This window comes from Cariama cristata, unplaced genomic scaffold (genome assembly GCF_000690535.1).
Source record: "Cariama cristata isolate BGI_N322 unplaced genomic scaffold, ASM69053v1 scaffold37004, whole genome shotgun sequence".
In the NCBI taxonomy this organism is placed as follows: domain Eukaryota; kingdom Metazoa; phylum Chordata; class Aves; order Cariamiformes; family Cariamidae; genus Cariama; species Cariama cristata.
In genome coordinates this window covers 1-21454 of record NW_009611933.1, presented here as the reverse complement: position 1 = coordinate 21454, position 21454 = coordinate 1, and the positions used below count along the sequence as shown (strand labels likewise).

At 38.1% G+C, this 21454-nt stretch overlaps 1 protein-coding gene across 1 annotated transcript in view; it reads right to left on the bottom strand.

The window, feature by feature from the left end:
* Window positions 1-21268, bottom strand: part of NDUFAF2 (NADH dehydrogenase (ubiquinone) complex I, assembly factor 2) — a gene marked incomplete at its 5' end in the record, with an annotated part of 25020 nt that extends 3752 nt beyond the window's left edge. Inside the window, 2 exons of the mRNA XM_009698419.1 lie at window positions 11596-11636; window positions 21179-21268. Coding sequence (XP_009696721.1) covers window positions 11596-11636; window positions 21179-21268 — 131 coding nt within the window. The remainder of the gene's footprint in view (window positions 1-11595; window positions 11637-21178) is intronic.
* Window positions 21269-21454: the final 186 nt, after the last annotated feature.

The following is a 21454-nucleotide window of genomic DNA, read 5'->3' as shown; positions in this document are numbered from 1 at the left end:
TCTACCCGTCTCCCTATCCCCGGCTGAACAGTGGTAGAGAAGCCAACATCTGCTGGCCTCTTCCACCCATGACAAGTAGTCTGTAAATCTGCATGGCACCACAGGCTCTTCCAACTCGCCTGCACATTGCTACTTTTTCATTTTGAGGCTCCGTTGCTACCAAATCCTTTACTGTTTGATATACTGTAAACAATGACTGAGAGTTAAAAGTCGGGTTTGTTTTTTTTTTTTTTTTTTAATTTTTTAATTACCTTGGCAAGTTCAGAACATTTATCTTCTCCTCCTCCAAGATGAATTGCAATATTTTATAAAATGGCTAGCTTCATGATGAACTGCCCCTCAAAACACAACATTTAAGTTTTCTACTTAAATACAAGAACATGAATATGTGATGTGCTCTGATCTTTAAGGGAAATACAAAATCATTCTACCCAACACAGAGAACGCAGTTTCTACCAGGTAACTGCAGTTTTCTAAGGGTTAGCTTGTTCTTCCAACACTCTTTATATAAAGCAAAATATGTAAGCCCTTTGAACTTGCAGTTCTCAGGAGGCACATGGCATCTAAAGAGTATCAGAAATGCCCTTAATCTGTTTTATTAAAAGACAAATCTAAGGATTGAGATTATGCTGCAAAACTAAAAAATGCCTGAAGACATCCAGCCATGTTTTAGAATGATGGAATTGTTTAGGTTGGAAAGGACCTTTAAGATCATTAAGTCCAACCATAAACCTAGCATGGGCCACCTCTAAACCATGTGCCTAAGCACCACGTCTACACGTCTTTTAAATGCCTCCAGGTGACACCAAAGATTAAATAATTCAGCTAAATTAACAGAAGAGCAGGCACATTTTTTAGCCTGGCATCTCAAGGTTAGGAAGCATCAAGAAAAAGAACAAATGATAGAAGAAGGGACATTGTTATCTAAGACAGTAGGCAAGAATCTGGAGACAGGCCTCCAAGAGAGGGAGTTCTAGACATGAAGGGAGCCAAGCTGATAAAACATTACAACCCACAGACATCAACAATAAAGTAGCTGAAAGTCGGACAGAGGTAATTGCAGTAGTGGGAGATCATGAACTCCAACTCAAATGGCTCCCCCGAAAGAGGGCAAAACCCCGCTTGGCGAGCATGCGTAAATACAGAGGCTTCATTAGTGCTTACTGAGGATGCGTACTAATTTACATTAGAAGAGAGAAACTTATAACCAATCCTAAGTGTGAATAACAATGAATATGTAGTGTACTATGAATATGCAAATGTCTCATGGTATATAATATCTATCTTCATTTTACTCAGTGTGCAAGTTTGGAGGAGCGATCCCTCTTGCACCCGGCGCCGAAATAAACATGCCTGCTTTATAATTCTCCGCGAGTTGTAGGGTTTGATTCCCCATGTCACAGGGATGGTGACTCAACTGTGTTTTATACTAGTTTAAATCTTTACATGTAGATGTTCACCTTGAAATGCATCAGCTCCTAGCATTTGGAACAAGATAAACACGATGTGGCGAGAACTAGGTCCAACTACATCTCCCCAGTTTACTTTCAGGTGGAATGTAAAAGAAGAAATTTTACTCACTGTAGGTAACTACTTGTCCAGCTTTGGTTATTAGTGTAAGCTTTGCAAGGTTTTTAATACTTCTATTGACTGGAGCTGCATACCTTCCCTCCTTAGAAAGGCAGGGTTTAAGAAAGTGATCTCTAAGGTTTTCTAAGAACCTAACATGATTTTTAAGGAAATGTCAAAGCACCCCTACGTGAAGTTTGAGGCAGCTGCTTTTCATCCAAAAACTGATGACTTCTGCATATTCTACCATCTTAGTAGTGGTAACAGCTGCATGAACAAAGAATGAAAGATGGCCTGCTCATGGCAGCAACGCAGCCCAAGACATGTTGCTGTCTTCCAAGTGCATTGCTGCAAAAGAGATCACGCTGTATTTCATGCCACTTCCTTTTCTGTATTTTTGTTTAAAACTCTCACTTAACTCTGGCAGCTGAGATGTATCACCAAGCATCCTCTGCTGCTTGGAAACTCTATTCTACTCCATCAAAGGAGAAAAAACTAGAAGTTTGTCTCTGGTCAAAGGATTTTCAATCCCTACCAGGCTGTACTGGAAGACAGATTGTTCTTTCACTCTTAAAGGATCTCTTATTGTCACCACTTCCCTTTTTCTGAATAACCTAGTAGCCTTACAGAACAAATAAAATCAGTTCCTCCTGGAAGGAAAATGTCGTAAGTACAAAAAAAGTTTCTCTAGTCCAGCTTACTCCTTCAGCTGGGGTCTTGCTCAGTAATGACTAGCCTTTACTGAACACTTTTTGCTAATCTTCTCCACAGGCAAAAGTCTGTACTTAACTCTTTCTATCCTGCAGCACCTCCTGAACCCCACAATTTGAGGAACTCCCCCTCCCCTTCCTCTTACTTCCTTACTGTTTCCCTCTCAATCCTCAAGCCAGCCATCAGCTGTAACACCTCTTGCCTCTCAGGGAGCATTTTCAACCTCCTGAGGCAAAGGACAACCCAAACTTGTGAACAAGTAGCTCTATGGATGCAGGTGGCTAGACATACAGTACCAAGGTAACAGTGTCCAAAAGGGATTGTTTAAAGGTTATTTTAACAGACTGGTACTTGTTCTGGCTTTGTTCTTTCCAGATGATTTTCTAAAGACACTATACCCAAACCCAGAAATACCAGGGTTTTATGTATTATTAATTTTGAGTAAGATGGTACATTTAATTTCAGATGGGTTTGTATTCTGATTAAATTAAAAATAAATAGCTTAAGTTGTCTTAGAAACTATTCCAACTTCCTAAGTTATCTTAATTATATATGTTGAAATACTCACGATTTCTCTTGATTTGAATAGGGTTAGCTAACTATTATTTGACACCAGAACTAAGAAACATCTGGACAGATTAATGTTCTTTGTTTGAACTGTACAGACACTACATATTCATAGAATACTTGCATTTTGGTGTCTAGTTTGAAGATTTTATGTTTAATCATGAATGAACTTGAACTTTGAACTCTGCCTGTTAAAAATTCATATATACAAATCAGCAAAACAATTTAAAAAACGACAAACAGAAAGGAAAAGAAAATCCGGTTTGGAACAGTATTAAAAAGTTGATTGTTATAAGACAATTTAACATGTCAGAATTTTTTCTCCATTGACAAATTAACTAAAAGCCCAGCAAAGTGCTAGAAGTTAAGCCAAATAATCTATTTTTATAGTATCAACCTGGTTAACTAAACTCCATTTTCCAGTTTGACAAGTTAAATAGGCAAGACAAAATAACTGGATATTACATCATATTTCAAGAGTAGGAGGCAGAGAGAGGACCTCATCACTGAGAAGCACTGAATGTTCTGATCCAGGGCGGGTCTTGTTAAGTCAGCAACTGAGCATGAGCTCAGCAGTGCCAGGTTAGGAATGAGAAATAATGCGGTAAATGAAGGGCTGTGCCAGTGCATGACAAAAACAAAGGAGCAGTCTGAATTAGAAAGGCGTATCTGGCTTTGCCAAAATACTTAAATCAAACACTGAGTGAAGTGACTGCTAATTCTGTAAAGAACATAACATGCTAAATATCTTTGGTCAATCGACAATCAACATTAGTCAAATCAATGTAAGATTTGCCTTATTCAGGTTCAGTTTCGAGCAAATCTCTGACCACTTGCAATTCTAAAATATGGACTGTGTTCTGTGCACTCAGTGTGATTTTTAGAAGGATACACCCTGCACAACTCAAAAGTAAACTGATCTGAATGATCTTTGTTGGATACATCACAATTTATGATATCTCTCATTGTCTAGGCGTTACAGAGCAGCTTTTTTAACCTTTGAACAAAGATCAGAGAAATTATCCAAACAAATTACTAAACTAACATAGCTGCTCTTTTAGCACAGTTACTTTTGCTTGCATCCTGCAACAACCCCTTAAACATGAGCAGATACAGGAACGGACCTCTAATGGTACCACAGGTTTTTGAAATGGGAATCTGACTCTCATTCTACTGCAAGGGAAAGGTAACTCCTTAGGATCATTTGTTACAGTTCATTCTAGATGAAGGCTGTGCATTTTGAGTTCCTAATCCTGTAAGTGAGAGGTGCACTAATTCTTTGGAATCAATGAGTAACAGCACAAAAATTGCAATTAAGGTTTAAAGCACTCCACAATTAATGTGTAAGTGTTAAACCAATATATTGATTACAAATATATGTACAACTACAGGCTTTCATGACAGCCCAATATTTAGTTTTAAATGCAGTGCTAATACTACATTTACTACCAAGCTAAATCAGTTAAACACTAATTCTAACTCACAGCATTTTTTGTATAAATCAAACAAACAGAGAAGCAATGCTAAATATTGCTAAATTACTATATTGTTACTTCTGAGCTACAGAACCTCTGGCATGAGCTGACATAATCTCTAGGGCACCACAGCATAGCACACAGGTATTTGGCAAGAACATGTAATGAGAGGCAAGAGGAAGAGAAAAGGCACAGACACTGGAATGTAAAGTGTGTCAGCAACACATGGAGTCAGTAGGGATTTGTGCCTGATTTATTTTTGAAATACTGCAAAGATTTTTGTACAGAACTACATATACGTTCAAGATCACAGATGAAACTGTGTAGAAGCAGCAAAAATCACAAACTAGCCTGGCACCACTGCACTCTGCCCTGAATAAAGGGCAATGCATAGCCTTGATGCCCACAAAGCAAACAAGGAACTGTAGCTGTGACTCAGTCCCAGTTTGGTCCTTGCTTTCCCCTTACTCTACATATGATGTAATCTGTACCAGCCCTTTTCCTGGTACACGCTTCTTCTCCCTCCACCCCCGTTCAGCTGTGCTGACAGTGAATTAGCAGACAGAGCCAAGGCTCCACGCATACCCTGCCACACGGAGAGGAGTGGCACAGCGGCAGCAGCTCTCTCCACTACAGCCTTGGGATCTGCAGCACAGGCAAACTGGAAGTAATGGGACAAATTGGTGCCTTGATACTCTCTGTGGAGGCTGACAAGCAGCTATGTTTCAAACCTGAGGAGAAAGTTAAGTGAAAAACAGGGAAAAACTCTAAAATATGACGGCTTCTTCAAGATCTCAATTTTTTTTTGAGTGACTTCTCTGACCAGTCCCTTCTATTTTGGCCTCTGTAGCTCAGCTCTTTATATTGTCAAATTTTACTGCCCTTTCACACTGAGTAACAATCCTCTCTGGAATCATGCACAATTTACTATGTAAAATGCTATTTCATGCAAGTCAAGTAATTTGAACACGTCCCAAATTTTCAGTCCTGGTTGTGATCCTGGATAACAACGGTGGAAAACATTTTGCTCAGAGAGCTGTTTATCCCTGTGTTTTTTTAATAGCATTTCCCAGAACTGTAAATCATATTCAGCAGCTTTTTGTGGCTTCAGGAGTAAAATACTCATTTACTAAGCCCTATTCTGTATGCAAGAAGTTCTTGGAGTTCTCATTTTAGAACTTCTCAACTGAAGCATCTGAAAGAAGACAGAAGCAAAACTATAATGTGCAATCCCAATAGTGTCAAACAAAGAATTTTTCTAAACTGTATCTCATTCTGGTTAAAGGAACTTGAATTCTGTGTAAATTAATCTCCATGACTGGAGCCAGTTTTGATCATACCATCGCTCAAATAAATAATACTTATGATCAAATAAATGGGAAAAGTGGGTATGCATTGTAGCAACCAAACAGAATGTAATTTCAATGTAATTACTGGGGTAAAAATCATTGAAACCTTATGCTTATTACAACTCACGGAAGTATATTTTTCCTCCCTTGACAAGGAGTTTGTCAAAACAGGTAATTATGGAAATGCTAGAAATAGTTTGAAAGAAGACAGGAACTGTCACAAAAAGTTTCTTTTTTTTAACATTTCACCTCCTATCCAACTGTACAATTCAGAAGCTACCAAGTTTTATTACTGTGTAACAAGTACATAATGGATGAGAAAAGCAGTCATTTGCTGTGGTTTTCTATTTCAAACTATTTTCAGGCTCTTAACACTAATTAAAGGAACGTGCAATTCTACTTTACTTCCCATGAAATATTAACATACATACACATGCATACAAAGCAACAGCGAAGTTTCAAACCAAAGTAAGAATACTTGTAGCTATGCAGTCTTGTGTGCACTATACAGGGGAAGGAGCATCCCGCTTAACTATGAAGTGACTTCTAGTACAAAGATTTGTGTTCATAGAGTAGCATTACTACAGGTACACATTTAGCAATTGCAGGGTATCACATTGGCAGGTTCACAGATAAACCACATTTCTCTCCATACCAGTTTCTCCAGGCATTGCCATGGAACCTTCTCTGGTTTTTCCATATGCATTTTCTGGCACTCCAGATAGCCTGTAACTTTATTTCTATCTCCATTCTACAGATAAGGCCATAAACAATGCCAAGTTACTCAGATACTCTTGAAAAACTCAGTACATTGTCAGAAGTAGTGCATGGCTACAGTCTGTCACAGGAAATAATAAGGGTTAGGTTTCCAAATACATTCAGGTACCTCCTGTTACAGACAATAGGATTCTTTAAAAGCTCTACAAATCTTATGCCCTCTGAAATCAGAAATACTGAAGAAACCCAATAGAATTTAGGCACAGAAAGGCTTAAAACCTCACTATATCACTGATATTTTTAAGGTTTGCTGCATCCTTAAAAAATATGCCTCTTCCTTCCTTCCAGGTTTAGAATCTGAAGACTCAATGTGTCTTAGATACAAGACACCTAAACCAATGTTGATATGACTCCCACCACCTATGTGGGGGAAAACCTGGCTGTGTGTAACATATGCACTGACTGTATAAAGATAAGAGTCAGACAAGAGAGGTAGATATTTTATTGAAACAGGCACCATAATCAAAGTTTACAAGTATCTTATGCATCCAGCCAGTACATCAATTAGGAGCTGCACCAATAGAAAATAACAATTTCTTTCATTAGTATTTTTAATATATTTAGATAATGCTATCTCAAATTTTAAACACAGCATTTTTTTTTTTTAAAGGGAGTGTGACCCAGAATGAAAACAGGAGAGGTAGAACGCAGCAAAGCTTATGAATGCCATACAAAGTTAGCTATTGACAAACTGCTGAGAAGTCTTGAGAAGTTCTTATCAGCAGAACTTTGCTTGGAGTTCATGAAGGTGCATAAAAGGAGTGAGACACACTCACAGTGGTCCTGTAAGTGTTACATTGTTTAACATCTTTTAAATTTGGGGAGTTCCGCTTTGGTGATGGAATAGCAAAGTAAGACCCAAAAAAGCCCCTGAAGAGAAAGACTTTACCCCTGCCTCCCAAGAGCATTTTTTTCTTTCCTTTGCAACCAAGATGTGAAAAACCCAAAACAGAAAGATGCGATGTTTTAAAACAGGAATGAAGTCTGTAGTCAGAAGGAAAACTGGGAGGTAGGAGTTTATGCAAGACAGCATGTTTACATTTACCTTACAACCTCGTTAAGAGCCATACTGAAAGTGGACTATGGCTCGAAGAATGGAAGGGAATAATCTCTTAATAAAACGATTTGCATGGATGGAACATCAGTCCTGCAAGATAACTGCTATATGCCAAGACAACTTTCGTTAATAAATTCCAACAACATTAATGCTTAGCAGGTAAACTAATTTGCATGTAAAGTGATAAATTGCTAAATCTGCTTCCATAAAATAACATTTGATTAAAAATATTTTAATATTTGTAGCCTTTGAAACATTTTCATTAATTTAAAACTATAAGCTCTCTGGACAAGGACACATTTCCTATTTTCCCCAAAACATGCTACATACACCTACTTTCCTATGTAAATAATAAAGAAATGTAATAGTCTACTTAATTATTCATCACTTGTTAAATTGGTTAAAATATAATTTACAGCTGCACAGGAATAAAGGTAATGATAAATCTTCTTCAGCTAACCATATATGACCATACACAATATATATAAAGGGATAGATGACAGAATGCCATAGTAATGCAAAAATATACATAACCAAGCTCAGATTCTCACCTGTTATAAAGCAGTATGTGTATACGTATGTGTATACATACATGCATGCTTACACTGGGTGCAGATGTGATGCAAAATTCTCTATCAAGACAGACTCCCTGATTACCATAGGAACAGAATACGTTTAAGTGCAAGATAAAAAAAAAACTTGATCTGCATTCATTTGCAAAGTTATCACCCTCATCATAACTGAGTTGGGACTCGGCATATTTCAAACTGTAATAAATCAAAAGGCAACCAACTGTATCCACTATCCCAGAAGCTGGCTTTTAAAACCCAAGGCTTCCAACCACTAGCACGCCTTATCTTACTGGTCAGATTAGAAATAACCAAGGCCATAAACAGTATTCTTGGGTTATGACTAGCCCAGATCACAGAAGTCTAAGTGGCTTCCTCCAAAAATGGGGAAAAAGCAGTGCGGGTGCAGGGAGGAAAGAAACTGCCAAGTATGTGAAACACTTAACAACTTGTCCTGTGAAGTCATTGGAGTATTCTTCCATAAAAAAAAAAACAAACAAAAACAACAGAATCCAATGAAAGAGAGACGTAAAGCAATTTCTTCTGTGAGAAAATTAAAGCTTTATAATGGAAACAAAAAAAGATCAGTTAGGTGCTTGTGGAAGAAAGAATGGCCTGAACTCAAAACCTTACCAGGTCTTAGGAACATTGTCAACAGACTTAGCTGGTGTCATGACCTAGCCACCTTGGCCAGTGTAAGGAAGGACAACTCGCATTCATTCTCACTTAAGTGATTGACACGTCATGATGATTATGAATGACATTTTGTTGGCCTGCAGTATTCACCAAACCATTGGTTTTCAAAATGTGATCATCAGTGCTATCTAGCTGATTTGTGAAGCCATATCTCTGCAATATTTTCAATTAAATTTGGTTACAGAGCTGATCATGAGACCTGATAGCCTGAGCAGTTTGGCAACCTCTACCATCCATAGCTGAGAGCTGAATAAAAGACAAGTTTGACAAACATAAAAAAGTGTAAACATAAAATACTAACGGGGGATGGTAGGCAAACAGAGCAGAGAAAGGGAACAGAAATTTCAATAAAGTTTAACATATGTCATTTGACATTAGAAAGAAAAAAAAAAAAGATGATGGGCAAAGGACAGGAAAAAAAAGGAAAACCACCCCCAAGAAAGTGGTATTACAGACCACAAAGGTAAGAACATAGGCACAGCTCCAGAATCTTATGTTTTAGGAACTGTAATGCTGTTTTGTGTAAAATGTCATTAAAACAAAACCACAAAATTTGTGGGCTTTGCATCCTTTTTCAGAAATAGTCTCACGAGAAGTATGTGAAAGAATAAGGAGATTTGTTATACGGGGTTTCAACATGAAATATGGTCACAAACATTCCCTCATTCCATAGCTGTCAAACAGCAGTTTACTGTAACAGCATTACTGTCAAAAAGGAAATATAATACAGAATAGCAGCCAGTAAAGTTTATGTACCTAAACCACCAAAGCCAATCAGTCCTACCAATAGGGACTGAATAGTATTCTATATGTACTTCACTAGTATAATTACATTTATAATGATATTGTGGTATAAAAGTTTCAAATCAGGAGAAAAGCAGATCACACATATCACCCTATACTCATGCAAGAAAAAAAAATTAAGCTGCACTAGCACATATTTAAAAGTGTGACTACAGCATTATTTTCCAAATATTAGAGAGGATTTTTAACATACATATAGTTGAACTACCTTTTCTTATAGAGGAAAAAACAATTTAGAGATTACTTGAAAGAAAAGATAGCTACTTTTCAAAGTCCTGGTATATCACCTCTGCTATGATAAGGTCAATGCACAGCCCTGCAAGCTGTGCATTAAAAGCACCTAGCTGCTAAATTATTTTTCAGATCTATTCCCTCATGAAACTGAAGGTATAAGCAGCCCTGTAACTCTGAATGCACCATTACTCCCAATAATCTTTCATTCTCCATAAATTGCTTTCTCTGGAAGGTAAAATATTTACAACACTGTTGATCCACAGTTCTCTCACCTGTGGAGATTCCTTGCTCCCTATTTTGAAAGAGAACCAACACCTTCAGCGTCAGGAGGATCTTTATTGCACCAATTCCACACCCAAGGCTGCCCACATTCTCTGGAGCAGGTTTATCTTAGCACAATTATCATGGCAGTCTGGCTCATGGAAATGACAGGACAAAAGACATGCAACAACCCCCATCTTCAAGTATCACATGAGGTGGTAATTTCAACAATAGAAGTTGTATGTATACAGTCAGTATGAGCCAGAGCTACTTAAAAGGAGATCAGTCCAAGCTTAGACAGAATAACTGCTGTAGCATCACTTCTGCAAAAGTAACTATGATGAGGAGGGAGGGGTGAAAAAAAACCCAACACAACAAAAAACCCACTTAACACTTCTGCAATTGTTAATGCAAAGAAAAGTGTGTTAATTCGCTTTGATTCCTAAAATGCTTGGGGGATAAATTTAACTTAAACTTCTTCCGTTCATGGCTGTATTATAGCCCTTATTATTTCTACAACCTCAGTGGGAAGGTTGAAACAGAGGCAGAGAGAATTAGTTGAAAAGCTGTGATTTGCATGGGAGCTCATTTCAATAAGTCGTGGCTTGTAAACATCAGCGGACAAGCTTCCCCAGGTCATCTTAACACACAGGCAGGAAGGACAACTTTTCACAGACTAATATATTCCAGAAGATCTCAGTGACCAAATCTTTGGCTAGAGGATACCAACATTGCTTCACTGAATTCGACACAGTTATTCCTACTGATGCAAGTCAAGTATCTGGCTCTGTGGGTGTCAGTTTGATTCTTCGGTAGTAAACTGTGCCCCATCTACTCACTCATTCCTAGCTGGTGCTTAGCAACTTGTAATACAAATCCAGGGCACAGTGTATGTGCGTGCTTCTGTATACACAAATCAACAGTCAAAGTCCTTCCACTCTTTACAAACTCAAAGTCCTTCCACTCTTTACAAACTCATCAGCGTGAAAGACTGTGGGATATTTCCCTGCTTCATTCCATTAGAAACCACTTATGGAAAAAGTCATGGCTGCAACTCCCCCATCTCATTAGCATTGTAAAATGTTAGTGCAATTTGTTTTCCTGTACTGATGAATCCACTGGCAACTGGATTTGAAACCTGCATTTTAACGTCAACTACCATGAAAAAAACCTTGCATTAATACATAGAGGATCTATTTTAAAAATTCACAGCAGTAATTTTAGAATTCAGTTAATTAAAGAACCCCTTGAATGGCCATGATCATTGTAAAGAACCTACGTAGATCATCTTAAAGAATTCACGTAGGTAAAAGTAACAACTAAAGAACACTGGAGTTTATATTTCCATTTGTTTTTCCTAAGTGTTAGACAGCTAGTCTATGTACAATTTCATCAATTAGGCAAGCAACATACTAAATTCGCTCCCAAAAGTGACAAATTACTGGACAGAGGATTCCACTATAAATTTACTATTGTGGTTTAATTACAATAATTGAAAATTTAAAGACACTTCATCTCTCTCTCACCTCAATGGTGGGTGGATCCTTTCTTTTTTTTCTTATCCATGCTGCAAAAGAAATAAAAATCAAATGGATTATTTCAAAGATCACAGACGATATTGAAACTCAAAATTATGATGAATTTGTAACAAAGCAAATGTTTATATAATAATTACAATAGAATTTGCCACAACCTGGCAAGCATATAATTTCCCAAGACACAAAGACTCAAGATGTTATTTCCCGTGTCAATACTCTCAGTCTTCACAGAAGGGGAGGGGAATCACCTCGGGGAGGAGAGCTTGGGCAGAGTTTACATCCCACCCTGGCTGCCAAAACAGAGCGTAAAAAGCAGGGCTCACAGCCCAGGTCTGTTGTTCAGCTTGCTATACAGAGATAAGCTTCACTCTGAGAAAATGACAAGACGACTGCTGAAAAGTATAAAAAGCCATAGACCACTCTGGAGAAAAGGGATTCCTGTATATGCCTCAGGCATTGTTAAAGATGAAAACCTATTTATGTTAGTGCCAACTAGAAATCCTTTACAGAGATGCAAGATACAGCTCCAACCCCGGCCAAGGGCTGCACAGCCCTGACTACAGCACGTCCTATGGCTGTCTGGGATTACCCACTGCATTGAGGGGGAGGTACTGTAATGGAGGGAAAGCTCCCTCCATCGCAGTCAGTTCATGCTAGAAAAGACAGCAGAGGAATGAAAGCAGTGGCATTGACAATTGTCCTGTGGCTCAGGTTCTCCATGATGAACCAAAATCATTAGACTTACACCCGCTCCCACTGCAAACACTGACGGTTAGTGTGGTACTGACTGGAGGTAGCAATCCAAAGGGATCCCACTGCAGACAGAGAACGGGCACTCCGTTGGGTCTTGCTTCATTCAGTCAATGAATTATTAGGAGATAGCTCTACCTATTACAGGCATTATTTAGACAAACAAATTACCTGACTGTGGACAAGGCAACATCCATCACTCTTTAAAAGTATCACCACTGTAGCATTTTTTCATGCATTTTCAATCCACACCATTGGTAGGTACTGGGTTGTGCATTTTGTAGAACTTTGTCTTTTCTATTCATGTTTTTCAAATAAACAAGTAGCAGAATGCAAGTGGCCAGTAATGAACAGAAGGACAAACATAAGGAAAGTCAGTTCCAAGTGCTGAGACATGGCAAATGTTCTTTTGTATGCTTGTTTGGACAATTAAGACTTTTGTTACTGTGCTTGAAAATTAGAGCAAAAATGACATTTCATTATCACCCAGTCAAATTCCTGGTCTGACCTGTAGCTGTCTATAAAATGTCAGAAATGCTTTAAGAAGCAACTATGCCAAATTTTAATTTTCTAATACCATCCATGCTGTATTTTGAGGGGAAGGATAGAATGAGTCAGACAGCAAGTCCAAAACACTCAAAGCCGCACAGAGTCATAATGTCACCTCACTATTGAAAATGCAATTTCGCATAGGGTGAATTAAGGGAGGCAAAATGGCATTACATAGCTTGGAATTTAGCCATTATGGCAAGGCCAAGAGCCGTAACTCAAGGTTAATGGTAAAATACCTGTAATGATACAAAGCAAGGTATTCCTTCTGGTTCTTGTCCATCAGATGACACTTTCTGAAGATGTGTTCTTTTAAATACCATTCTCAAACATCTTTTCCTAAAAGCAGTCCCTGCCAGCTCTTCTCAGAGGTCTTTTGGTCCTAACAAAGATTAGACCCAAATTTGCCATTGTGGAGAAGCGACCGAGCACTGAACAGTCAACATCACCCCTTCTGCAAAAGTTTTATGTTAGTGGAAAGAAATACAGCCCATTAAAATAATCCAAAATAGAACTACATTACTTTCTCTTAAATCTATAGAACTAGAAAACATTTTACATGTACCTGTAGCACTTTCAAACACTTAAATTTTATGAGGATTTCCAAATGCAAAATCTGGCAAGATCAGAGACTAAACTGGCATGACTGAGACTGGCACTTCTCAGCTGGCAGCCTTGCAGATTCTCTTTGTAAAAGGACCAATGATGCTATTAGAGAAAATCATTGTACATAAGCCTTTCCTCCTGAGAGAAGTCATCTTTTTCCGTGCTTAGCAACAGTTCCAACATCATCCAGAAAAGCAAGAAAGTGGTAGAGATATCAGGTATAGTGAAGTATATATATACGACAAGAACCAGTAAAAGATACAGCTGGAGAAAAAATGAAAAGCAGTAGTTTAAAAGTTTTGTAAAAAAATAAGTTTTAAACCTTCAAAATTTAAGCGATTACTCTCAACAAGGTATCATCTTCTACCTTGCCATGTCTTGCTTCTGTCACATGGAAGTAGAGCATCACTGTTTTCAATCCCACAGTTCTCAGCATCTAAAAATTGTTATTTTTTTTTAAATTGCCAGTATTTTCTTAAAAGACCAGCTGCATTTTGACTTCAACTGATTACAATTAGTGATTCTTAAAGAAAAAATTCTTAAAATTTGAAATCCTACAAAAATTAAGCTGCAGTTAGAAACTACTGCTGAAATACAACCATTACAATAGATTTTCTTTCAATAACAGATGGGACTTTTAGGTAGTTATGTGATTAATGATTTTCAGATGAATGGAATAGTTCTATTAAAAGATTTTATCATTTAATTATCTGACTCATTTTAACAAGCCACAGACAGAACAGTGAAGGGTATGACAATGACACATGTGCTGTGAACAGAAGCTGTGCAGCAAGGCGCATTACACAACACATTTTCATTCATTAACAGATCTCAATTAGTACCAACACTCAAAAGCAACAAAACAATCCTTAATTTAGGAAGATTTCTCACATAAAATATTCCATTATCAGACTGTATCTTTTCAAAAATATAAATAACGCACAGTTGTATCATTGTGCTATTTTTCTTTCCAGCTATAACAAGCATTTGAATTCATGGTTTTATAGGAGCTATCAACCTTCCTTATTTCTAATAAATATGAGGACTACAAATATTTTTCAGTTTAATCATAAATAAAACTTGGTGACACAACGATTGGATACCATTTTCCAAATTACTACAGGTAAATTGATTTTAACATCTCTAATGAGCGGCATTAGAAAATCATTATTTAATGAAAGATTCCTTCACTGCTACGTAGCTGAGGGAGAAATACGGTAACAAAATTTACTAAAATCTCTTTATAGGCATAAGATGAAGTTAGTTAGCTTTAATATAATATTCCCTCTGTGCAAATCCACGTCTGAAACATTCTATGTAAAGCAGAGCTCAAGATACATTACACTATTAAAAGCAAAGAAGACATCATCTGAATTGAGTATATTTTTGTATATTGTAATTCAGTGTCTAATAGTTTTATCAGTCTTTCAAAAGCAACACATCTTTCTTTTAATTCACCTGACCATTCCTCATTCTTTGAGAAGAATGGGAGGACTCTAATACATTTAATCTCCACCAGTTTTCAAGTCGTTCTCTTGAAGACAGAAAACTTTAAAAACCTTTCAATTTTTTTAAAGTTATCAACAGTATTTTGAGCATCCAACACAAGGTACAAAAACCCACCAACACCTCATAAGTCAGGCATAAGAGAAATTCATAGTAACAATTAAAAGAAGAATGAATGTATACGAAAATATAACCATTTATTTACTATTGAGTTAGCACTAATTTTAACAAAATCCAAGTAAATGATATTTTGAAATTAAGACATCTTGCATTCTGCCTGAATAATATAGTCAGTGTATACAATTTAGCAAAGGAGAAGCTCTCCCACCTTTCCATTACACTTTTAGTCAATGCAGGTTTAAATTACTGAACAGATTTATACCACAGTTAAATATTGGTGGATGGAAACAAGGCAGGTAGGTGCCTTATTACACATTATTTGAACACCATATGCACATATGCACATACTTAATTAAAAAGTGTTCAGTGACAGTTACAGCTGGAAAAGATTTCCACATGAACAGTCCCATTCTCTACGCTAACAAAATAAAATGCCTTCACCATTGTCAGCCAAGATGTTTTAAACCTGGCAGAGTAGAGAAGGTAACGTGTATGTACCAAGTGCAACCAAAACATGCTTCCCTGCCCCCCAAAGCTTTGGCAAAATGAATCATTGCTTCCATTTCAAACTAAGTATGCTGCTGCTTCTAATTTTATCTGGATGGCACTTCCTGCACGTTGTACTCATTGTAATGCCATTTTTGTCTAAAAGAAATTTTGCAAGATAGCTGGACATTTCCTACCTTGAGACCCTCATATTCTTTCATCAACACTTATTTGCATTCTTATTAGTATGCATGAGATTTTCATTGAACTTTAAGACTCCTACTGGCACATAACACACTGTAATGAGTGTAAAAGTGAGCATGCAAATTAAGACTCTCATTAATCACTAAATGTTACCAGGAAAGGAAAAAAAAACCAAAATCAAACCCAAAAAGGCCTAGGAGTAGATGGCCAATAAAACACAGCATGAAGCATGCAATCTCATGAATATCTATAGGTATGTAAAGTTACTGATATCCTCTCAGGAGCGCTACTGACATGTCCTGAGAAGGTAAATTACACATTCTACAGTAGGTGAACATTCAGAACTAACATTACAGAAAGGTTATCTGTTGCGTGCATCCATATTGCCTGGGGAAAACAAAAGTATGCACTCCCACTTTGTAGTAAAATATAAGAGGTTTTACCTAAATGAAAACAGGTAATATTTGCATTCTGCATATGGATTATATTCTAAATTCAAACTACAGTACAAAAGGAAACACACTTTTAGATTTTTACAATGAAAATCAACTTAATTTTCTGTGTGCAAATACCTAACACTAAGGATAACAAAAGGGATTATGATTCTTTTCTTTTAATATTGAGCACGTTCTAGTTTTACAAAAGCCTTAATGGACATTCCGAAATTTTGTAAAATTCACAGGTCTGAGAACTTGGGAAATTTAATCCTGCCAAGCACTTAAAACTGACATCTTCAGGAGAAGAATTCCAGGCAAATCCTTCAGGAGTAAACCCTTGGCCCTGTGTTCAGTTAACTCTCGGGACTAATACACAAACATCCTCTCCAGAGTCTGAGAAACAGCTTGCACAGAATCAATCTGTAATCTGGATGATTGGTTTATATACTTGCTTTATAGCTTTCTACTTGGTCTCAGTTACCTTATTACATGTTCATAACTTGATAAACACAGCTCCAAAATCAGTCCCTTAGTTTACCAGTTGTCCAGGCTGAATGTCTCAGATATACAACAACATTTAACTCTGACCCTGTTCAAATTTCACTACAACCTGCTCCCACTACTTAAACAATCCCTTGTCCCTGGTTTTGTGCAAGTTCTCCTCAGTCAACTCATGCCCTTAAGTATTTACAGGGACAGTTCTTTTATTCATTTTGGTCACAAGAGGTTTCTTTTCTAGTCACACAGTGTGATGCCGGGAAACAAGGAGAGGGAAAGGGTGCTGGGATGACTGCTTTTAAATAAGGTGGCCATTAAGGACTATTCACAAGTGAAAAAACGGAGTCTCGGCAGAACAAAGACAGCACAGGTGAAAGCAGCTCTCTGCACATCCCAAGAAAAAGGAGAGGAAATACGGCAACAGAAACTTCAGCACAGGCCTTAAAAGTGAAAAGCCTGAGAAGGCCAAGCAAGGAGACTGCTATTGCCAAACCAGCCAAACGTAAAGCGGAGAAGCCATCGATGTCAAAGTGCATACACAGGATTTGGAGAGAAGGCCCACGGAGATGTATGCATATGCCCAGCATAGAAGATTTAGAACACTAAACATCCACAGAATTTCAAAGAGTAAACAGAAAACAGAAGTAAGAAATACTATACAGCGTTCTAACCTTATATTCACCTTTTACTGTTCAGAGAAAACAGCAAGTAGTTTAGAAACCCTTCTGCAAAGTCTCAGACTATTTGCTGGAATGATCAGCATCCATGAGAGCACAAATTATAAAGGGAACACCCACAGAAAGAACGCATCAGGCAATTTTCAAGAGTCTGGACAGAAGATACAAAGTGAAAGTTCAGCACAGGTCTTGTGGGTCTGGGAAACTTCTAGAGCAATCATAAAGAGGAAAAAATGGGGACAGAACTGTAATGAGCCTTTCAGCTAAGCATGTCTAAAAACCTTTTATTAAACTGTTCCCACTCAGATAACTGACATCTATAGTATTATTTGAATTTTTTCTGCGCTGTCCCTTCTTTCCCATTTCTTACTCATTGAGAACTTTTTATTTTACAGGACAGAAAAGAAGTAGTGATGAACTGAACCTCAGAGCATCCTTACTTCATCCCCAATATATAGCAAAGGCACAAAGGTTCTTTGAACAGCCTCTATACACACAGCAGAAGTACCAGTTTTGGCTTTTAAAAATTATGTTATACTTCCACAAAACTGTAATGTTTAAATTGCCAATGGACAAAAAAATACAGGTAGTCTTCCTTGTGGAATTCCTGTACTTTATCTGTCAGAAACATGCCCTACACACGCATTCTGCTTAAGGAATGCACAGAGGAAGAAAAGATGCATGTACCTTCTCTTTCTGTTTCAAGAGAAATTCAGTACTTAAAAGGAAAAGACTGTTACCTATCTGCATACTGTAAATTTTCCTTTTCTCTGTGAATTCCTTCTATTCAGTGCTGTCAAAATCACAAAGACAAAAAAACACAGTTACAAAGATAAAGAAATTAAGCATTAAAAGTGTAAATGCAGCTCATAAAAATGGGACTGGTCAATTGTCTCTTCTTCTTTAAAACAAATCTGACTAAGCTGCCTTGACTTGCAAAAGTGCATCTCAGGTTTGGCAGCTGCATTTTTTTGGCAAGTCCATACTGCAGGGTACCTGACCCTTGACTCCAAGGTCCCTGTACTGGTGCTTGCCAAAATCATCCTTCCAAACAGCTGTACCCTCCCATGCACCACACTGTCAGGTCACATGGATTCTTGCTAAGGTTTCTGAAGAGAGAGATACTGCAGGCTTATGAGTGCTACCCTGATTCCAGCAGTCCTAAGGAACAGGTTCATATAGCAAGTTGGTTAAACCAGCGTAAGACCCTTTGTGAAAGAGTGATTAGCCCACACCCAACTGAGACAGTCTGACCGTCCATGTCATTTCCTGTTAATTCCAGCCAAGTGCAGGTAGAGACTGTTGGACGGCATTTTTTGACTCTTCAAAGGCAGCAGAAGGTCCTAGATGAGAATTCATTCACAGAACAGCAGAGTTACCTGAGGCTTTATATATGTTTCTCAGTGTTTGTGGTGCAGAGCGATTGCATGACAGTCACATAGACCTAAGATGACCAGCAGTGGCTGGAGAACTTTTGGATGAGGAAGTAGACCTTCAGAAAGCTGGATTAGGTAGACACCCATTCAAGCACCAGTTGATTTAGTAAGGACAAGCCTACCAGGCTGCTGCTCTCCTTCAGAAGATGGCTATCCCGGATGGATAAAGAACCAGGAGCAACTAGATTAAGACTTGCCAGCGAGCTGTGGGTACTACAACAGCAGAAGGCAGAAGCTGTTGATCCTGTGGTTTCACCACAGTTGGCAAACGCTGCTAATAGGGTTGAAACACCTTTGAGAAGCTGAAACACCTTTTTAGCTGTTAATACTAGCCTTAGTTGATCACCAAAAAAAAAAATAAAAATCATCGGAATCAGTACAATGGCAACGGTAAAATGCAAGATGGGAACACTTAATATTCCTCTACTGACTCCATGAAGCGATATAATGGGACCAAAGTTTTCTCTTAGCCAAGTATCATATCCCTCAGGGCTGAACAGTGAGCACAAAGGAAAGAGAATGATGTAAAGCAAGTATATTGCAATATTTCCTCAAAACAGATTGTAGCCTCCGTTAATTTGCAGCTGACTGACAAATTAAACGACAGTACTGTCTGTACGAGAAGGATTTTTCTTCCAAGAATTCTTTTAATCACTTTTTGAACTCATGCAAACTTCCATCAAGCAGAATACTCACTGACAAGGAATTCCGCAGTTTAACTAAATACTGCTTAAAATTTGTTTGCTCTAAACCTATCAAATTCTGGAAGACGCCTAGATATTCTCCCCAAAAAGCATGTTGAATGATGGATAGACTCTATCATCTACTATTTCAGGCGTTCTTTACTTACACTACAGTCCTGGATTTTATGCCACATTTAACCCCACACTTGGCTTGAGTTCCTACAGCCTCAAGGACCAACATATACTCCCTCTCTGCCTTCTCTCTTTCTCAAAGGGCTGCTCAGCAAATCCTAAGGTACTTCTCTAACCATGTTGAATTTCTTTCCATGTTCCAAATTTTCAGACAAAATTTTCACAGAATCATAGAATGGTTTGGCTGGAAGGGATCTTAAAGATCACCTAGTTCCAACCATGGGCAGAGACACCTTCCACTAGACCAGTTGCTCAAAGTTCCATCCAGCCCGGCCTTGAACACTTCCAGGGATGGGGCATCCACAGCTTCCAGTGCCTCACCACCCTCACAGTGAAGAATTTCTTAATATCTTAATCTAAATCTTCCCTCTTCCAGTTTAAAGCCATTGTCCCTTGTCCTATCACTACATGCCCTTGTAAAAAGTCCCTCCTCAGCTTTCTTCTAGGTGCCTTTTACGTACTGGAAGGCTGCTATAAGGTCTGCCCAGAGCCTTCTCTTCTCCAGGCTGAGCAACCCGAACTCTCTCAGCCTGTCTTCATAGGAGAGGTGCTCCAGCCCTCCGATCATCTTCATGGCCCTCCTCTGGACTCGCTCCAACAGGTCCCTGTCCTTCTTGTGTTGGGGGCCACAGAGCTGAAGGCAGTACTGCAGGGGGGGTCTCCCCCGAGTGGAGCAGAGGGGCAGAATCCCCTCCCTTGACCTGCTGGTCACGCTGCTTTTGATGCAGCCCAGGATACGGTTGGCTTTCTGGGCTGCAAGCACACATTGCTGGGTCATGTTGAGCTTCTCGTCCACCAACACCCCTAAGTCCTTCTCCTCAGGGCTGCTCTCAACCCATTCTCCACCCAGCCTGTATTTGTGTTTGGGATTGCCCCAACCCATGTGCAGGACCCTTGTTCTTGGCCTTGCTACTGATTTTCACCAGCAGCAGTGGGAAAAAATGGTTAATCACTAACAGGCTCTCCAAATCCCAACAAGACTGTGCAAGGAACAGTATAGGAAAACAAATACCATCATTTTAAAAAAAAAAAAAGCCCCATCACTGTGCCACCAATAATTCAACTAACCTACAAATTAACACTGCAGTGAAGGCATAATTAGGAATAGTAACACATTTAGTTTTGGTTATTCTATCAGATCCCCCTGAGACACAAATATTTTGACATTTAATAGGAGAAAGCCATGATCATACAGGCTTTGTTTACATTTTTATTAAGTACTGATTTCCTAAATATAATTTATCCTATTTGTAAAGGGGTTACTTCATGAATTCAAAATGATTATGCAGTTAAACAAAAGCCTGCATTACCCAACATGAAAGATAACAGACAACCTATTCACAGAGTCAAGTTTTCCATTAAAAACATTGAATCTACATTCAGTGGCAAAGTTATCTTGAAATAAAACCAAAATATTAAGGATTTACCTTCCCATTCTATTGGAAAGTCACCCATTTCATACTGATACGCTTGACGATTTATTGCTTCTACAAATCTTCTTTCCTGTATGATCTGGCCTACAGCAAAAAAAAAAAAAAAAGAGAGAGACAAAAATAGAGTTAAATATATTTCTATGTAATATTTCAACTGCTGGTTTTGTTATTGTTTCGAAAGACCTTTACTTATTCACAGAAGTGCAGTGATGTCTACAGGATAAAAATGAAGGATTAAAATACTGAGAAAATCATAGAATCATAGAATCA